This window comes from Sinohyriopsis cumingii, chromosome 5 (assembly GCF_028554795.1).
Source record: "Sinohyriopsis cumingii isolate HCF-2022 chromosome 5, ASM2855479v2, whole genome shotgun sequence".
NCBI lineage: Eukaryota > Metazoa > Mollusca > Bivalvia > Unionida > Unionidae > Sinohyriopsis > Sinohyriopsis cumingii.
The window spans coordinates 86,767,173-86,789,861 of NC_142965.1; the positions used below are offsets into that span (position 1 = coordinate 86,767,173).

Below are 22,689 nucleotides of genomic sequence, written 5' to 3' on the forward strand. Positions count from 1 at the left end.
TCCATCACTCATCAAATCTGTCATGTCATTCATCCATCACTCATCAAATCTGTCATGTCATGCATCCATCATTCATCAAATCTGTCATGTCATTCATCCATCACTCATCAAATCTGTCATGTCATGCAACCATCATTCATCAAATCTGTCATGTCATGCAACCATCATTCATCAAATCTGTCATGTCATGCAACCATCATTCATCAAATCTGTCATGTCATGCATCAATCATTCATCTAATGTTACTATTTTCAAACATCTCAAAAACCACTGACCAATTTCAACCAAGCTAGTTAAACAGCATATTGGCATGAAGACCATTCGCACTGATACAAAAGTTCAATTTCAACACTTTTTGCTAAGCAGATTTTGAGAGACTGATTGAAGCATTTCCCATTCAGAAATGGCCATATTGGACGGTAGATAAGCATTATTTGTAACATTTTAAAAGGTTTTCATTTAAAGATGCTCTCTAACAAGTATTAAATTCTGCTGAGAGGTGCGTAAGAAATCATTTAATGTTTTTTTCCATTGTACTAACAAATATGATATTGGATCAAAAATTTAGCATTTTTTTAGTAAAATGTGAAAAGCAACCATGCCAATACATGTCCTATTAAACTGAGTCTAGTTGTGTCAAGTGACTCTTGGGAAAAGTCCTTTAAAGATTTATCTAATTTTGACAAGGGGTACAAATATTGGATGGTGGTTCAGCTTCATTTGTAAAAAAGTTTGAAATATCTTTATGCAATAAAGTTTTGTCAAAGTTGGTAATATTCTTTGAGTGGATTTTGAGAACTGAATATCAAAGTTTTTAATTTTTATTAACGGTGGACGTTCTTGTGGGCATGGCATAATTTATATTGTCAGTTTGGTCAATTCCTCTAAGTGGATTTTGTCCAGCAATTGTTGAAAGGTTTAAACTTTTTGATAATGGTGTCCATCTCAGATTGTGTACCAGCATTATTTGTACACATCTGAATGGCATTTATGCCAGAATGACCCATGGCTACTATATGGTATAAACTGACACAGTGGTGTTTGAGAAAATAAAAATGGTAAATATTCATGGATGACACACAAACAAGGCAGGACCATTACATAATTTGTCCAATAATGGCCTCACGTCCAAGTGTAATAGAAGAAATTATAGAGAGAACACTGATTTTTCTAAAATCTAGCAAGATGATATTGGTAGAAATTTGCTGATCACTATAAAGGAGTATTTTATTAATTATACTGGGTCAATTTATTTAAATATATATATTACATCAATTAATATCTGCATGGATAAATCATTAAGAAAAAGTCTTTCAATTGATTACAATTATATCACAAATTTTAAAAATGTATCATCATGCTTTATAGACAAAATGTATTATTGGCTACTGTTAATATCTTTGTCATTTATCTTCAGAATAACTATAAAAGAAAATTTTAATCTGGGTAAAAATGTTATTGAAAATATGAAATGAGTAAGAAATCAACAATGTGATGTTCTAAAATGGATATATACACACACATAGCTGAATCACACCAAAACACTGCAGACAAATATACCACTTGTTTATGCCTGGTTTATTACTTAGAATATGTCAACATCACCATCATTAGTCTAAGAAAATACAAAGAACAACATTCATTTAATATTTTTCCATCTACATGTGCAAATTGCTATGACATTTATTTTAGAAAAAAGGTACATGAAACAATGTACTATGATTAGGTTAAGTATTCAATCTAGAGATTTCATGTCTCTAAAACACTAAATTCCTAATGTAACTCTGAATTAGATCTTCAATGTGTAATTTCTTATTTTGAGAGTTTCAATGAGAATGTTTTCATTTGAAAGTTTGTGGAATGTCTAACTAATTTTTATGATTTTTCATGTATAATTTTCTTTTATAAAAATAACAGTGAATCTTCATATCATGACAACTACTCTTGGTATACCAGTAAATCATTTTGTCCCTAGCAACTCCTTTTACTATATTATAATGGCCAAACACTATAACTATATGCACATCATCCATTGAAGATTAGCAATATTAGTCATGTTGACTAATACTAGCATACACTATATGGAATATTATTCAACCAGTATAATGAGATTCCAAATGATGCTGGTGTTCTAACAGGGTCCATGTTAAACTGAGATGCTTTGAAGTGTGGTACAATTGATTGCATTACCCATTACATTTTATTCATTAAATATAGTCAAATTTCAATTTTCTGGTTCCACTGGGAGACATGGATTTTATCTGGGTAATTTTTAACATGTGAATATCATACATTCATACAGAGTAAGATGCATATGTGATGGACACTTCAATGATCTGTATCATCAAAACATCAAACGAGATTGCATGTAAATAATCAAAGTTTAACCGGACACAATCAAGTTTTGTCAGTTAATAAATGTATGGTACAAGATACATTTTTAAAATAAAATTTTGTGATACATTAATATTTTTTTAAAGCAAACATTAATTTGATTGAGATTTTAATTAAAATGAATGTCAGTTTAAAATAAGTGGATACAAAAAATGTAACGAAATTAAACAATCACCTGTCTACTTCATGTCTTCATTCTTACAATAATTTGCAAAACTAGACTGTTATACAAATGATTATTACCAATTTTCACTACAACAAAGTTTAACTTTCAACTAATTTCAAGAATATTCCATGTACATATATTAAATGCATTAAAGAGAACATCAAGGTATATGAACTACATACTCTTTCATTTGCATCTACTGTTTAAATTTGAATTATTTTCATGTGGAAGATTCTGGTTATACTCAATTTAAAACATATCCAGTTAATAATGCATGCACATGCACTGTCATATTTCCAAACACCAAAACTCACAAGACAAAAGCAACAAATCAACTATAATAAGTAAATAAATTCTTCAAAGAAAACAAATAAGTCAACAGGTGAAGATAATTCACAAGTTGCAAAATAGCTGTATGCCCTATTTTTATTAAAAAAAAACAGGAACAAGAATGAATTTTGTTTTAAGGAAAATACATCAGCCCTCAAACCAGTATTGGTGTATTGGTAGCTATGCCAATACAACCGGGGTGGGGGGGAGATTGATTTATTGGATAAAGTTAGATCAGCATATCATAATTTTGGATGTGAATAACAATAAAAAATATAAATTACATCCCCACGATAACTTCAAAATTACAAACTACATTGCCCCACCCCCCCACTTTCAAAACAATGTACTCCCATCTCCCATGATAGGCCATTTCTCTTATTGCATGCCAATTCATCCCTCATCAAATTTTGTAAAAGTATTTATATGTAATTTACCAGTTTAACACCTTCATGGGAGACCACCTGTGTTACAAGGCCACCTCTTTGTTGCAGTAAGGGTATATTTGTATGAACAATACCATTGTACTTTAACATACAAGGTAAAGAAAATATTTGAGAGATTTTTTAATATTAACCTTTATGAAGTTCACAAATTGACTAGTCTACCAACTATACCAGTAGTTTCTAAAAGTTGTCTTTATCCTACTTTGCTGGGATTTTAACAAAGTATAAGTCAAAATGGTAATGCTTTTAATACCTTTACTGGTAAAGAAATCAATGTTGCTAAATTATGACTGATTTCTGTCAGGATCTTTGACAGAGCATAGGGTCAAAAGGTCTGACTTTCAGGCCTTCTATTTCAAGTCAAGTTCCTCACCATTATTTCAGTACTAACTTTGCTAACTCCACAATGAAAGCAGTGACCTGATGTTTGTTCTTCAAAGTAAATATTTAAACCAGCATCATACTACCAAACCTTTCATGGATTCCAACCAAATTTCAGTTTTGTATTTATACAAGATTCTAAGGAAATTGGCCTAGTAGTGTTAAAATAGATTTGTAGAAATTTGCTAAATCTACTTAAATTTAGATGTGGAGGAACAATGGTAGCTTGGATAGTAGAGTATCTGACTTGTAATCTATGGGTTGCAGGTTTGATACTTGAATCTGCCAGCCATTGTCATCTGCCTTGCAATGTGTTTGAGAGAACCACTCAGCTCCCATTTCCTTTACAGAATAAAGTGCAGAACCAACCAACCAACCAACCAGAAGCACCAACATTAATTTCATGCATAGTTTATGTGTATATGCCTGGTTGGCAATAAGACCAAATATAATTAAGATAATGATTAAAACCCATTGTACAATTATGTTTTCTCATCAAAATTTCATCATTTCATAATGTTGTTTCCTCACACACCATATATACTCACTTATAAGTCAAGTTAAACTACCAACAACAAAACTTATGATCTACCATAGCATAATGTGTCTGCAGATCAGGGTCTATGTTGTTTGTTATAATGATTACTCCTAATAAACTGCACAGACCCAGATTGGCTGGTGCATTATGCAATGGCAGATATGGGTTTGTGCAGTTTTGTAGTTTTGGACTCAACTTGTAATCAAATATATATATATATGGTGTCAGTGTTTTGGTGTGCTGTACTTGTGCATACAAAAATCTGAAGTGATTTTAAATCAAGACAAAACCAGAACTGCTGAATGAACAACAGTTCAGTGTACCTCTTCTTGGGAGTTGAACAGTGTGCAAGTGGCTGCAATCTTAAGATTATTTCGTTATGGAAGGAGCCTAAGTCCACTACCTCACTATGGATAAAAAAAGAAATCTTTTTCTTAGCCAAATTATGTAATAGCAAAATGTTCTTCTTTGAAGTATTGTGTACAGTGTGTTGGACAGTAAAGATTAGTTTAATTAACGATGTTCCAGAGATTATGCAAACAAAATTTGCAAAACTGTAATGGTACAGTCCATATGGACAAAAGTGTATCACTGCATGAATACAGATGTTTGAATTGATGGATACAATGAAGAATGTTATTTTTGTTCTATAGATATTTCAAAATATGATCCTGAAATCTACTGTTCATTGCGGAAACAATAAATGTAACTCAAGCCTATAACGTTTGCAAACTTTTCAAAAGATGGACTGAAGGTTTGTCTAACAGAAAATAAATTTCCAATGCAAAATAAAAAATAAACTTTATAGTGTTTATAGTTTCATAATAGTCACAAAGTGAGCATGCTATGTCTCTGGTACAAATACACTTTTGAAAGAACATGTGCTTTTTATGACAATTTTTTTATAACTGTTTTGTAATCCATTTGAAATGTCACATGGTTATCTGACCTGAGAATTTTTTTAGTTCATTCAAGTCTGTGGATTTTTCTGTGACTGATTAATAAAAAAACACAACCTTTTTCTGCCTGTGCTCTCAAATGTTTTTCACTGGCAGGACAAATTCTCCATAGCCCAAACTTGAAATGAAAGTGTAAAGGATGGGTCTTATCTAATACTCAGTATTTAAAAAAAATCTGCAACTCCAGGTCAGTAATATTCATACGCAAATCCAAAAAATTTGTTTTAAATCACTTTTATCTCTTTTTTTGTTAGAAGTCATTCTACAATTTTATTGAAGAAGAAAATAAAAGAAAAACTTCAGATTTAGTGACCCTGTTCTAGGCTTCAGCTCCACAATCTGCCTCTTACAAAACAAAGACAGGGTTAAATTTGACTGGTAAAATGGGTAAATATCATTAGTAGAACAATCCTAACAACCACCTTGTTAAAGAATATTCAGAAAAAGAAATACTGAAATTAACTGGCTATTTCTTATTACTGAATTCCAACAAAACTAAGGCTGCAATGTTTACCAAAATTTCTAAACATGTACACAATTTACAATAACCAAAATAAAGTGTATTTAATTGAAACAATTAGAAAATCAATCTTTCACCCATCAACCCATTAGACCTAATGAACAGCTGACTGCTGTTATAATGTGCATGCTGTTCCTCACTCAGCTTGTGACTACTGCAATTTGTTTCATGTCTCTTAGCACTTATTATGACAGGATTCAGTTTGTAAGATATGTCTTTCCTGGATATATCAGACATTTTAGATAAAACAACCATAATATTGTTTTCATAAATCAATAAATATATGTGACAAGAATTATTTTGTGGACATGTGCATGGGATGCTTTTGTAGAAGTTACACTGAGTTAGAAATTGATTGGTGGATTAGAAACTTGCAATGGTATTTCTTTAAAATATGTTGCTAATCAAAGGTTCTGTTAACAAACATATTTTTCAAAGGTAAATGATGTAGTCAAAATAAAAATTTTACAGCATGATATACAAAATCAAATTGATGAGGACTGTTGTGTAATGTGAGGTACAACCAATTCTTGCCTACTTTAGTTTCTCCAAAGCGATGCCATTAAGAAAGAAAACTTAAACGCAAACATTCTATTGAACTGTCATGTTATGAAGAGACATAGCACTATATCATATAACTGGAATAGGTAGTTCTTGTGTCACTGACAGCCATGTATATTTGTTTCCATATATACCATTTCTGTAAATGTTTATGGCATTAAATTAAACTAAGCGTTTTATATGTGTAAACAGTGCAGCCTTATACAAAACAACAGAACTAAATCAGAAAACTTTTTGTTAATTATACAAGGTTTAGTCACTAAGTTCATTAGGTTCAAAATAGCATGCATTTTGAATAATGCATAATACTGGGATATTACATCATGCATCATGGCAGGTGTTTCAATACGGGATGATCGGATGTCTGAGGGTGCTGTCCTGAGATGTAACCGTAAAAACTTGAATCTCAAATTCCTAAATAAAAATACAATGAATAATTGGATATCTTTGACACTCAAAGCAAAAACTAATTAAAACCCATGGAAATACATATACAATATTATCAAATGTATGAAGAAATTGATCATCATAACTGAATATGGTCACATGGCCCAATGGTGTCATTAACATCTCAAGGCAAAATGATAATTTTTGTATAAGGATAGAAAAATCCAAAGATCTTCTGCTTGTACAGAATGGCAATTATTATAGGAATTCCAGATTTTTTAATATTCTGTAATAGATTCTAGAAAACAGATGAAACATTTCTTATGCTCCCCTGCCAAACCAATTTTTCTTCTGCTCCAGTCTGCTGTGATTGTTACTTGCCCAGAAAGAATGTATGCATTATATACACCTGCAAAACATTGTTCAATGTTTCATGATTCCTTTTCATGATACCTCTTTTACTGCAAATAGGAAACTAGGTAAAGCAAGAAAATAAAAAAAAGTTATAAAAAAAAGAGCTGAACAAATGATGAAAATTCTACATTACCATCTTAAATGAACCAATCCATGCTAATTACTATTTATTGTTTCTTGTGCATTTATCTGCCAAATCTATCCTAAGACAGAAAAAATTAGGTGAAAATTCCCCATTCCATTTGATAAAAAGGGAAAATCTTTTAAATACAGGAGAAATTTAACGAAGACAGAATGCATAATGGTAGGGCTTGAAAATATTAATTTTTGTGCATTCTCTTGGTTTTTCAGCAAACTTCATTTTAGAAATTAGCATTAATTCTACAATCATGGATTCTAGAATAGACCCTATAATTGATTTTACTATTGTCATGATATACAAAAAACATACGTAAATCAGAGTTATTGTTGATGGTAGTTGTGATTATGTATTAAATATGGTCACAAACAAGTGAAATATTGCAAGATATAGAAAGTTCAGTACAGTACAAATGCCAATTACTACAATAATCCAAGTGTAAACCTCTTGTATGGAAATGTAAATCTTTAAATCTTGGTGGTAACATAAAGTTTACTTTGTTTACCATGCATGACTTATGATTCAAAAAAGTCTTTATCTTTTGTTCTTTATGCGCCAAAATTTTAATATATCAATATTTTTGTTAACATTATAAAAAATATATTTTCAAAATTGCTCTAATAATACTGGGAAAATACTTTTCCTTGCCCATTATAATTAATATTTGTCACATTGTAATTTGTGATGAAAGTATGGAATTTTCAGAACTGTAAAGTTGCCTGTGGCAAGTACAATGTAGAATCATTTATCTGACTTCCATTAATACAACTCCACTAACACCTTTAATACAATGCAAAGCTATGGAAATCTGACTGGAAATTGCAACTCTTTAATTACTCTTTATAATGATGCACACGAAAACCACAAAAGTGTCCACCCTAAGTGAGATCATCTTGTACTGAAATGTTTCGCTAAGGCTATGTCATAGTAATGCATTCAAAAATGAAAATGAGCATTTAAATATGTGAAACCACCTTATAAAATTTTTACTGTATTCACTTGCAAAGAAATATAATTAAGTGAAATAATTTAAGGATAAAAACAATTTAAATGAAATTTAACCAAGTGAATGGAATCCATGACCACAGCCATTTTGCCATCATTAATGTAAATATCCAGACTTGTCAATTTTCTGGACAGCATATTATCAAAATTTGAAACAATTTTCAAGGGTACATACAATTTTGAGACATAAAGTACATTTTTTAAAGCCAATGAAACTATACATTTAAGTTTTATCTATATTATAAAACAGATTAATGGATAGGTGACCATCAGACTAAGAAACTACTTTGATTACCCTAGTTATTACAATGATTATCTGAGTGTTTCATTGGGAAGCACAAAAAACAGTAGACGAATTCCATAGCTCATGATCATTCAGTTCCTTAAACAAAGTAGTCAACCTGTCCAATATGCATGTCTCACCAGTTCTCATCATCTCAGTTTGATTAAAAGGCAAACATCCCCTTGAAACATTGGCCCTGAGTGGTCCAAGGCACTGGCCTTAACAGATTACTGACATCTCACCTCTGTCTGTATGCATTGGAGTCTCAGCTTGGCTAATGTGGGTATGTAAGAAAGTTTGCAGTGGGTCAGTGGTTCTTACCAGGGTTTTCCTGGTTTCATTCTCAACCAAAATATACTGGTCACCTATATATACAGTCTACTATGTGCTGAAAAAAATGTCATTCAACCCATGAAACCAGAAACCACAACCCCTGATGCCTTCATTCAGTCTTCAGGACAACAGATTTGAAAATAACTGTATTCCAGGATTACATTCCTCCAAAAAAGTTTCAGTTATTTTGCTCAACTGCAAATTCTGGTGAATCCTTGCCATATCTGAAGCTGTAGCGTCAAGATTGTTTCAAGCATTTAATTTAAAAGAAAATAGGATTTATTATTTAGAATTTCAAGATAATTTGAACAGACATCTATTATTTACATGATAAATTCTGTTATCACATACAGTTTTGTACAATATGAAAAAAACTTTATAGGAGAATTTGCTCCAATCAGCAGGAATATGCATTATTATAATCTGGGTCATGGTCATGTTTAGAGATCAATTTTTTATGATTATTTATACAAACCAAGTTTTAATCATTTTGTCAATCAATTTCAAGTGATGATTTAGACTTTCTGGGCTTACTTTATCATTATTTCATTCCCATTCAAACATATGAAACAATAAATCTGTCATGGCTTGCAGACTTGCCCTGAGTTTACAAAACTTAAAGTCTATTTATTATATCATTTAAGTATACTCAAGGGTTAACTTTGGGTCAGTTACTTTACACCTGCACATTTATCACCAATGACTGTACATGTACACAAAAAGACTGACAATTAGTTTTGAAAACAAAGATAACCACAACCTGAATTCTTCATTTGTAACAAAATCACACAGAAACAGTATTATGCCAGTGTTTCCTATTGGCAAACAACTTGACATAATGCAGCCTAGTCTACGTAATCCACTTAATACCAGGCATGTCAATACACAGTCCTGACAAAAAGATATTATTTCCCATACAAGTTTTTGAGGAAAAGTGAAAATTTTTGAATGGAGAAAAAGTATTTTATACTGAGTAATTATATTTTAATGTCCAAATATTCACTCTGATGGTGGTATAAGAATTGCAATATACTAAATGATCTAACAGTGAAGGATCACTATATTTTAAACTGAAGAGGCAACCTGCATTGCCTTCAAGTTGGCATGGTATAATCATCTCAGCATCAATGGATCATGAGTTTGAGTAAAGCCATGATTAATTCTGCTGTGCCCTTAATCTAGGCCTCTAAAATCTGGTTCCCATTCCTGTGGGAGGCAGACTTTCTGTTTTCATGATACTATGGAAACATGGACCCAAAACTACAAACCAATTCTAATGCTCAGACTCAGACCTAATTCTGATAATGGATTGACTACATTGACCAATCAGATGTCAAAATTCTGAATCAGTCCGTGAACATGAGAATTATTTTGTGATCTCCAAGCTTATATGTAAGTTCTGGCCTTCTCGTATAAATAAGTCATGCAGTGATGCCTAAAGACTTGTATCATGATATGAAATTCAATTTCCTCATCTATCTGCTGGATGACTCAGAAAATTTCAATGGGCAGAATCTGCACATATAAATGTGTCTAGACTGTACTTCTGTGTGTGTGTATGTGTGTGCCTTCGACTTACTTTATTGCATCAAAGTGGAGTTCTTTACTCTCACCACTGGATCCTGAGATAGGTCGGTGAACTGGAGCAAGGGAACTATCCACTGCAGTGCCAGGACTGCCATACTTGTCTACACCAGTGCCACCTATCTCTCCACCCCATGCTGATCTCAAACCACTCTTACCATGCAATGGACTGTAGAAGAAAAACATTGTGGGTAGGTCCATTGTCAAAATTCATAAGTCTCATGGTATCTCGTTCACAACATTTAATACATTTTTCATATATAGGTTTGCAAACTGTAAGCAATTGTAAGCCATCAACTTCAGCACAAAATTGAAGAAATAGTTTCCATAATTCTGTTTTATTTAACATGTATTGCTGGTTTACTATGAAAATTTAAGATATTCATGCTTGGTAAAATCTACAGTACATGTCATACAGGTCATATGCCTATGTTATACTGACTATTTCAGCTATAGGTATCACTGTTTAGAAATATATTGCATACATCTTTAAATTGCAATTATTCAGTTTATTTCACTAGCTCATCTTATATATAAACACCCACATTTGTCTTTCTTTCTATGTGTAACACTTACCAAATAAGAAGTTATCAGTTTAAAACTTGCTGTGGCATCCCAAATTTTTTTCTACTTTTTTGTATTTTTATTTTCTCACTTTCTTTTAAACTCACTCATGCCACTTTTTTATTTTTTATTTCTACTTTTTTTTTAAATTTCTGTCCTAGGATCAGTAATTAACCTGGTCTATCAACATTCCTTCCAGGATCTACATATAACTATGTAACATCCCCAATGGAAATTCAAGAAACTCAGTGTTAAAGTATGTAGAGAATTTTAGATGAGACCAAACAAAAGGTATTGTCCTGTGTAATCTGGACTGAATGTCCCAATCTATGACATAAGAATGAAAGTGACACACACTGGAAAAATTTTACCACCCTGCACTGGTAATGATTAGACTAGATGTCCTTTTTTTTGCCCGGTTCAGCACCCAGCCATAAGTTTTGTGATGACAACTAAAACACAGATCAATCAAAAATCAAGAATGAAATTGTTAAAAATCTATTAATGAACAATTTTAAATCAACAACTAACATTCTACTTAAGACAAATAAAGGCACCTACATGTACACACCGATGTAAACTTTAGGCATGAATTCTAAATTGCATGATCAACAAGAAATGATTCTTAGGGATAATAACTTGATAAAATCTAATGAAAAGATGAAATAGACATTCTTTGTTTCAATTTCTGAACAAGGTTTTAGGAAATTCCACAGTAATGTTTGAGCATAAGAGAAGAGATTGAGTTGATGGTGCAAAGTCATTCTAATGCAGTAAAGCAAAGGTCTGAACACAGTGATTTGCATATATTTCTTATTCTAACATCATCAATATTTCCTAGTCTCATAGGCTGTATGAAATTACCGACAGAAACAAGGAGGTTTAACTTATTAAGCTATGGAGGCTTTTTGTCATTTTTACCTGAAATGGGAGCAGGAAATAAATTTTGGGGTTTATTTGTGAATATATCCAAATACATCTGCTTGCAATAAATATATGTTTTGCCAGATGCCTAGTTGTGTTAAAGACATTTTTTTGGATTGGTTATTTTGCTTGCACATGTGCAGGAGGGTAAATATTGGACTTCTCTCATTTTTTTGTGCTTATTGGATCCATCATTTTCATGTTCTGGCGAATTTATACTGCAAATCTCAAACTTATTCTACTTCTTGCAGAGGTCCACCAGTCCATGTTCAGTTTAGACCAGTCTGTTTTAGCTCTCAGGCCAAAAAAGTCTAAAATCCAGACATGAAATCCACTTCTGATAACTGGCAAAGTTTTCGTGAAAAAAAGATTGGATTACAAAAATTACATTTTTCCTTTTGTATTTTGTAATGCAAGTAGAAAGTCCAGATTATTTTCTACCATTTGAGAGCTACATCTGTCTACATTTCTGTAATACCACCCACTTTGGTGTATCATAAATGATCTTGATGGTACAGAGCTCTGAAGTAGGGTGCAGCCTCATGACATGTAAATGTGGAAATAGGGTTAATGAGGTAACAAAGCTTTGAAAACTTCTTACAAATCGTCAAGGATTCTAGGCTATTTTTGCAATTTATGTGCAATATTGATGCAGAAATGATAAAATATGCGAGGAATATTCAAATTTGGTAATATAACTGAAATTCAGCAATTAACTCATTAACCCCAACATTTTTTTGTCATTTTCGTCTGAAATGGGAGTCAGAAACACATTTTTGGGCTTACTTCAGAATACATCCAAACCCATCTGCTTTCAAGAGATTTTCATTTTGCCAGATGCCTAGTTGTGTTAAAGACATTGTTTCAGAATGGCTATTTTCTTGTTCATGTGCTGACCTCAAAAGTGGGGTACATCTTCATGATGTGTAAACATGGCACATGGGGTTAATGAGTTAAGCATGGAAAAATAAACTGTACTCAATTGGCATATGCTATCTGGTTACTTAAAGCACAGATGATACAAAATGCATTGCATGTGTTCAACCAGATAAAACTGGTTGACAGTTAAAACAATACTGACACTGTACCTAAATTTGAAGTCTTTTGGTAAACTATGACCCTGTAGAGCTTCTATTCTGGATTTCATTATCTGCTTCTTGAAATCTTTCCTGGCATTACCATACCCATTAAATATGTGGTCACAAAAGATCAAGTTTCTGTGTTGATACATCTGTAATAGAAAATATACCCAGTCAAAGTATGGACTAGATTTATATCTGAAAATCATGTATATACCTAACAACAACAACAACAACAACAATAACAATAATAATAATAATAATAATAATTATTCTGCAAGTTGTTGTTAATTATGCCATTTTTCTCTTTGTATAATTTCATATCTTAGAAGTAATAGTAGTAGTATTATTTGTAGCTTCTGCTGCTGCTACTGCTTTGGTGTACAATTATTTCAGCATGGTATGGTCATTTAGATCTCACTAGGAGACATTTATTTTTTCATTCATATACATTATTTAACGATGTAAATTGTCACTGGGTATTCTTTTATCCTGGCTTCCTTCCACATTATATGGAGAGAACTTGACATATTCTCTCAATCCAAGTATACCAGGAAGTGGCATTTGGTTTAAGCTCTGACTTTTACCAAACTGCAGTCAGGCCTAATACAACACCATGGCAGGAGCAGCAGCTGTTCTTTGGAAATTGATTGAGTAGAAATAAACAATATGTACTGATGTTTACCACTTCTGGCTGTTTCTCATTTAGATGACTTTTAATCTTTAATGCTGAAATTCTATGTTTTGTGAGTAATTTTATAATTTTTTCGAAGCAATGCCTCTTAATGACTGTCAATTAACTAGAGACAAACACAAATTCCAATGGCATGCCTGATTAGGGATGGGACTGGAATGGAAATCTATGAATGTATTATCAGAATCTGACAAATGAACAATCCGATGAGCATTTCTCTTAACATAATTTCTTTATTTACCCTCCTCTCCCACTACTCCCATTATCAAAAATTGTAATACATCTTGTCTTAGTTTTCATAAGCTATAGACCTAACTACAATGGACTTGGTATAACAGTAAAGTACATGTGCCCTGAATTCATAAATTTAAAACCAACATCTTGATATAAAAAAAAGGAATATTACAAACTAATGTCACTGGAAAGACAGTAAAACTAGCCAAGCTCTGGTACCTGACATAAATTGGCAACATGATGTCATAGACAGTCTCATGACCACCACAAGTGTGATGCAGTACTGAGTGAAAAGTTACATCACTTATCGAGTGGCACTTAAAAAATTTACTGCTGATGCAATTGGTAATGATATAACATACAAAATAAGTTTGATGTAGGTTATACACTGAAAGATTAATTTCAAACAGTTATGACAAATTTCCACACTAATCCATAACTCTGGATTGGCATAACTGTACAACTTTTTCTTAATCTCTACTGATCTCATATAGATTTTAAAGGAGCAAGTAGAACCTGCAGCTACCTTATATTGCACAGGTACATATGCTCTGAAACAAAATGAAATGACAAAAAAAATAATTATATTACACAATGATTACAAAAAAAAAACAAAATACCTATAAAAGTCAAAATTGTATGACAGTAATTTATTTGTCTATAAGAAGTGATTTCTGCACAAAGATGCTAATGACTTAGTCCTTGACAGATGGATGAATGAGTGGAGGGTTAACTGGCTGGACATATAGAAACAATCAAAATGTCCTTGCTTGCAGATTGGGTATTGACAAATTTTATTAAAATACTTGAGACCAAAGCAACAAAGGAATTCAACCTGCCTTATGTAAAGCTAAATGCCAAAAAGAAAAAATGTTTGTTTTAAAACAAGAAAAAGGAAAAAGAAAAAAAGGTACTCTGTACTGACCAAAAACATCCCTGGTACAACATTGTGCCTTGTCAAAAGTAGTGGTTCAGTGTGGTCTGACATCTCAGCTGCTGTGTTGATGTCATATTTCAGTATCCTAAATATATCTGATCGGCTCTGTATACAGGGTCGTGTTCTGTTTCTGTTCTGGTTTTGATAGATACTGTCACACATTTCTTCAGACTCTGTCACTCCAGGGAATCTGGTGAAGAAAAAGAAATTGACATCATGAAATCTATAAACTTATGCATGACTAGAATACTGATGCAGGGAGCCATAAACCCTGTCGTAAAAATGTTCCATCTACTAGATAAGGTTATCTTGTAAGGATACATTCAAGGATACATGTCATAATTATAATTTTTAATACAAAGACCACAGGGTATGTCTTTAAGTAAAATGGTCATAAAAAGCTAAGAAATTTAATTTAAGCAAATCAATTAGGCATTTCAAGAACAAAATTCACTCCAGATAATGAAATCCACACAATGTATTGTACCTGGTCGGCAAACTGTGTTATACAGTGGAACATTATACTAAAAGACAACAGTTAATCCTATTAAAACTTCCCTTGGTCTTTTAAAACCTGAGCAATTGTCCACATGAAAACTAGAACCAGAACAGTATAGATCACATAACACATAACTATAATACCCTTGTTCTGAATGAATTTCAATTGGCTTACCACTGAAGAAGAAAAAAAGATAATTATTATATATAATGCCTGTCTGCAAGCCCACCCTCTTTACTTTTCCCAATGACCATGACCAACAAGCCTTAACCTGTAGTCAATCACATATATAAGTCTCTTCTCATTTTGATTACATGTATACAAGTCCCCCTCCTTCAAAAATATAAGCAAAAACCACCAAAAAAAGCATTTTAACTGAAATTTGTGTTGATTTATTTTATTGTTTCATGATTTTGTCAACAGAATGGACAACAGGCATTGTCCCTAAGTAACCTCTCCCAGAATTTCAAAAGTTAAATTCACACATAGTGTAGATCAATTTACCTGTGTTATAAGAGTTTACTGTATTACGCTGAGGCACATCATGTGTGACTGTTTGTAAATGTAAAACCTTACACAGATCAGTGAGTTATATCAAGAACTTTTACATCATGAGGTGCTTCATACATTAATGACATACACAAAGATACACAACTGAATAACTGGAACAAAAGATAATACCATTCCAACCGACAGTGATCATGCGGATAAGTAAAATACCAAGTCTGGTGAAATTCCACCCACCAGGTTAGAAGTTTACAGGGTAACTGACAGAAGGGCAGATAATGGAGACGACTGGATTATGAAAGTAAAGTATTGCTGATGGTTTTCTTACCAATATGTTCACTTTTAAACATGATTCCCATTGCCAACAGGCACACATTTTCAGCAACCAACAACAAACAGACTTGTATGAATGAAAATGCACAAGTTACTCAGTGACCTGCTCATGATGCATTTGAGTTACTCTGCTTGAGCTGCATCCACATAACAGTTTTTATGAATGTGGGTGATATTTGGTCCAAGATATTGAGCGTACATGTTTAAGCTGGATAAATGCAAATACAAAAACCACTCAACCATTAGACTCAAGTCTCATCAAGCTAATTTTTTATAGCTGAGTTACTTTTATTTAGATATATTTGCATATCAGTTTTCAAGATTGTATTCAATACAGTGTTCAAGATAAGGAGGTTGTAAAGATTAGATGAAAATATTAAAGTCAATCAATTGGAAAATGTAGGTCAAACTGACCTAGTTTTTGGTAGAATTGAGTGACATTCACTGATATATCCACATACCAATTTTCATATGTGCATTGAAATAGGATCCAACATACAGGGTGTGAAAAACAGCTGAAAATACAAGTCAATTCAAGCACGAAAAGAATATCAGTAACCAAATTTGTTATGCTGAGTACTCTAAGATGCATTTATATACCAAATTTCATAAGTGAAGGTGAAATCTGGTCCAAGATATTGCTGGCATAATAAACCAAACACAAATGAATAAAAGAAACACGATTGCAAAAACACATTGACAAAATGCTATATCTCCTTTGAACATCATTGGCAAAGGGATAAAATATGTTCAGATAATATTTTATGATTGCCTCAGATTGAGTCAAAAAAGAATTGAGCATCCATGACTTGTGTACTCATGATGATGATTTGGGGATTAAATGACCAAAGACCAACATTTAAATATCCAGCCATCTAACCAAAATCTGACATTATTGTACTTATAGTAAAGAAAATAAAACTACATTACTATACTTACAGTGAAGAAACAACTGCAATTATAATAAGCTGCCCCTCGGGAACCTCTTTTTGAATAAATTCATCATACTCCAGGTCCATGACGAAAGGAATAACATGCCGACTACAGCGACATTGTTGTCCATCGTAACCTAATATATGTTGCCGGATTACATGCGGACAATGAGATCGAGTGTACACAAAATTCTGGTCAGGTTGTGAGTGTGATGTACCTTTCCGATGCAAAGGACTAGCACTTAATGCTTTGGATCTGGCAGAACGATGTTCAGCTGACCTGTAATGCAGAAGCATTGATGGTGATTATGATAATGATGAATGTTATTATTATTATTAAATAAAATATCTAAATTCATATGATAAAATATAATACAGCTAAGGCATTGGGCGGGAGCAAAGTTTTGAATGAAATAAGAAAAATAAACAGTTGCCGGAGGATTTAACATAACTGAGAGAAATGCTTAGACTAAAAGATTCCATGTATTTAAAAAATGAGGCAATTTCAATTAGATTCTGAAGAGAAATAGCATTTGAAAAAATTATATTGGGATATTAGTTTCTGATGTGACATTGCTGATAACATCTGTAACCCTAACAACCAGTGACATCGGAGCCAAATGCCTAATAGCAAATGGAAAAATTAAACATGGTTTATGCCCAAAACGTGGAATGATATTTGCCAACCTATAATTTATAACAAGGGTTTCATGAAAATGTGTGATTTGCACATGTAGATATCTAAATTATTTATATTTATAACAAGTTCTTAATATGTGTTGCATATTACTAATATACAGTTCCTGTTGTGCAGTTATTTTCAGACCAATCCTGCGTTCAATTCAATAACATTTTAGTAAGGTCAGAGACAACACTGGTCTAGAGAAAAAGAACTCCAGCGAACTATGACTAAATGAATGAGGTGACAAATAATAACAAAACCTAGCAGCAATGGATGCATAGTCCCATTCTCTACAATTTGGTTGCAAGGGTCCTAAGCAGAAACATTTCTTATGAGAAAACAATGTTTGGAGAAAACAGGCATTCAGGGACCAGAAGTCTTCTAAATGATGGTGTCGAGTGCTGGGAATCCACTTTTTTCATGGTCTCATCAATATAAACATGCGTGATAATTTTGGCTGATATGTAATTGTACTTTGTAAAGTCATTATATGAAAAGCAAACCAATAAGAATTGGGTATCTAGGGTTGTAATGCTTCTAAATTATAATATAGAACTGCTGAAAATAAATAGAATCTTTAAAGTCTCAGCAATATAAAGCTGAATGCCAAATTTGGCTGAAATCCATCATAAGCATACTAAAGTTATGCTGTGGAAACCAAATTTAAGATGATCGGCAATCAGGAGTCATAACTGCTGTAAATGGTGTCATGGAATGCTGTAAATCAAATTAATTCAACGTCTTGTCAGCAGCTGCATGCTAAATTCAATTCCTATGTAGTGATGCTTGGTCAAGTTTTGCTGTGGAAACTGAAGTTTGAATGCTGGGCAATCAAAACTTTATTAAATGATGTCATGGAATGCAAAAAAATCAAATTCACTCAAAGTTTTTATCTAATGACACATTGCAAATCTTGCTGAAATACAAACATTTTTGGTGAAGTTTATCCTGTTGAAACCAACAACAGGAGGATGAACAATGAAAGGGCTGAAACTCTTCTAAACAAGACTAAACCCATAAAATGCACTTGAGAGCCTATGAACGAATGTTCAAAGCAAAGTGACTAAAAATACATCAAATGGTTTTCAAATCATTGCAAGCTGCATCCCATTTTGGGCTGTGATATAATGTAACAAACCAAAAATGTATCAGATTATGTTGAAGGTTTCCTGGGCTAAGTTTGTTACAAAACTCTTCTGTATGTGTATTATTGAAGGAAAAAGGGCAATAACTCCATCAAAAATTAACCTGAAAAGATGAAAACTTTAAAAGGCACATCAACATGTAATGATCAATTCACATACCAATTAGCATCCAATTATGTGTAAAGGGTGCTGATCTTTGCTGGTTAAATGCAACATCCCACCCATATAAGAGAATGAGGTTAATTGTCATGGATCATATCTCTATCCAAAATGGTGTGGCAAAACCCTAAAAGCACATCTGGGTCTATGCCACTATGTTCATTCCAAATTGCATCAAACTACACTTAAAAGTATCTTTGCTAGCAACAGCTTTTTGATTCCCATCAAGCCATGGCATCTTTTGCTGGCATAAACAACATTTTAATATGTGCCCTCTTGCAGATAAACAAGTCCCTGCCCATAGGAAGCAAAACCGATTAACCAATATGAGCCATTGTGATTTCCACAATGTCCACAGGCATTGACTCAAATTAAAAGTTTTGTAAAATGTTTCAACATAAGATGCATGTGCAACATAAGTCTTTGTGTACTGAGATTGCTATGACAATTAAGTAACAATCTCCCAATTCAAATGTAACAAGGGATTTGACTGGATAAATATTTTTCAGTAATCTAATCAGACACTGAAGCAGTATATACTGTTTCCACTAGTTAAAGATACCATGTGGAACAATCTTTCAATTTAAATGTAACAAGGGATTTGATTAGATAAATATTTTTCAGTAATCTAATCTGATAGTGAAGCAGCAGATACTGTTTCCACTAGCTAAAGATGCCATGTGGAACAAAGTGGATTGAAGACCCTAGGCTAGTGAAGATGACTGAATGATTCCTCAGCTATGCTGGTTACAAGGTTCTGCTGAAGTAGTAATATAATAGTGGTAGTAAAAGGGCAATAACTTCATGAAAGTTGAACTGAAAAATATGAAACCTTTACATGGTACATCCATGTGTACTGAATGGCATCTAACTACACCACTCCCTCGATAACTCACGCCCTGATAATCTGCAAACCCACTTATAATGCAGGGTCAGTCATGGATCCCAATTTTTTTTAAGAAAGTACAAAATATTTGACCCATACTTGTTGAACCTGGAGAAAATTGGGATCAAAATTGGTAACTGAAACCTCATGATATATCGCTCATTTTATCATAATAAACAGTTGATATGAGAGGAAATTTGAATCAACATTATGAAATTATCAATCTTTAATAAGAAAGCTACTATATAATATCAGGGCTTTTATCCACTTTAAAAAAAGTAAATGATTTCAAAAAAAGAATAATTACTGATAACATAACAAATTACACTGGAAGCCTAAAAGCTAACAATGTAATGTGATAGTGCCATCCATGACCCACTAAATATAATCTTTTGCATGGTTCATGCCAATTTTTCTAAGTACAAACCAACCATAACAAATCTGCCAAGTTTGTGGTTAAAAGAAGTGTGAATAAACACAAAAGGCTTATATACAGATTGACAGAGAGAAAAAGTTATTACTATTTAGTTTTCATATCTTAATCTGAAGTCCAAATGATTTAGCATAAGGATACATATTCAAACTATTCCTCTGCCTCAATAACTCAAACACAACAGGGTCCAAAAACATAGACCACACTATGAGCAAGGGAGCAAGTTACAGAGGAACCTCCAAAACATAAGAAGTTATGCCACCCCAGCTGAACAGCTGTGGGAGGGGGGAAGAGAGGAAAACTGGGCTGTATAATTACTGAATACTCATATTATTATCGTTTTCAAAATAACTGTCAATAGGTTGCTTTTCCTAACAAAGTTCTTCATTATTCTGTGTAAATTACATTTATTTTCAAGATGCCCAATATCTGAAAGATCATTAACATTGTTCCAACTGATTTCAACAACCTTTACATGTAGGTGAAAACATTTGTGTATTATGTCACTGAATTTTGTTGTTGTTGATTAGTCTAGTACCCTGCTTATTATGTTACAGCACGTTCTGAAGAGAAAAGGCTAAAAAGCAGGGAGCAGACTGCTAGCTGATACAGCACAAAACAAGATTCTTTTTTTTTCAAAAACTAGTAACATTTATCTCATGTAACATTTATCTATGCTGAAAGTCAATTTTTGTAATTTTCAGTTAGTAAAGTATTGATGCTATGATTTCATTGCAAGTAATAGTGAAACTTCTTTTCATCCTTGAGGATAAATCTAAGTGCCAATTCAGGATTTTCCTGAGACTTGCTTCCACAATGATCCATATCTGTGAAGCATAGCTCTTTATTTCACAAAGTATTCATTTCACTTGGTTGCCTTGCTATCTTTGATCACATTTATGCCTGAGTAGCTTAATATAAGGTAATCTAATTATATTAAGTACATAATAATATTTATAACAGTGTTCGATTGATCAAATGAAATGAGTTCACCCAAATGAAGACCTAGGCCGCTAGATCTTACAAATGTAGGATTTGCATGCCTTTTAACTTTTCTTTTACTAGAATCCTTTTTTTTTATATGAAAGACACAATTAATATTGTATTACAAATAAGGCCAGCTTTTAATTGAGTGCAACAATAAAAGAAATACTCCTACAAGTCAGATATTAAAACAAAGTCAGTGCCTGAATCATCAAAATAAGCTTGCAAATAAATATTTGTGAGCTTGTGCAAGCATGGCACCATTTCTGGTCATTTTCTTACAAGCATCTGCAAGCTTGCACAAGCCGCACAATTTGCAAGCTTTTAAAAAGCGCAAGCTTCCACTTATTTCCAGACTCAATTTCTTTGAGAATTTGTGTACACTGCCTGCTATATGCAAATAAACTGCAAATAACTTTTAAAAAATTCCAGATAGCAAAGGTACAATATATAATTTTATGCTAAAGGTGACCTCAGTAATTTAATAATGTGGACTTTTAATTTCCAGCAATTACATTTTGTTATATTTAATATTAGCAAATTTATATATTTTTTAATGTGGTAAATATTAAAACATAATAATAATAATAATTATTATTATGATTATTATTATTATTATTATTATAAACTACAATAATAATATTACTAATAATAATAATAATAACTCCATTATTTACAGATGCAAGATAATTAAATAATTATGATTTTATTTCTTGTTATTAACCATTTCCATACAATATCAATGCTCAAATATAGAGAATTTTTTTAACAAAAAGGGGGGAGGAAGAGCCATTATTGTTAAAATTCTGTTGTTCTGAAGCTTTTGCTTATCATTGTGTATATTTCATGTGTCCCTGTTGTTATTACTGTAAGAGTTGTTGTGAATAGTATGAAATAGTATCATTATTATTATTATTATTATTATTATCTGCTGCCAGAAGAAGCAAATCATTTTTATACTAAATAAAAGCTTAAAATGTATATAATTTTTCTTTTCTGAGAGAGACAGACCCATCCTTATCTGCCAGCATTCTATAAAGAATTAAAGTACATGAATTTTGCTTTTCTAAAAAAAAGAAATCAAATAAAAAATAAAAAAAGCCAGCCTTGGTTTCCAAGGGGCTACATTTTTAAAATTGGACCATTACAATTTAGCTCATTAATTCAGGAAATTTCATTGCAAGTAGTAGCAATACATGTGCAGCAAATGATAAAGAAAACCCAGAGACACATTTAAAATCACAGAGTTATTATGTT

At 32.4% G+C, this 22,689-nt stretch overlaps 1 protein-coding gene across 1 annotated transcript in view; it reads right to left on the minus strand.

Moving 5' to 3' along the window:
- Nucleotides 1-22,689, minus strand: part of LOC149799674 (uncharacterized) — a 100,867-nt gene that overhangs the window by 16,676 nt on the left and 61,502 nt on the right. The window contains exons 15-18 of the mRNA XM_089958253.1: nt 17,151-17,423; nt 14,861-15,062; nt 13,017-13,159; nt 10,436-10,609 (exon numbers count right to left, since the gene is read on the minus strand). Coding sequence (XP_089814379.1) covers nt 10,436-10,609; nt 13,017-13,159; nt 14,861-15,062; nt 17,151-17,423 — 792 coding nt within the window. The remainder of the gene's footprint in view (nt 1-10,435; nt 10,610-13,016; nt 13,160-14,860; nt 15,063-17,150; nt 17,424-22,689) is intronic.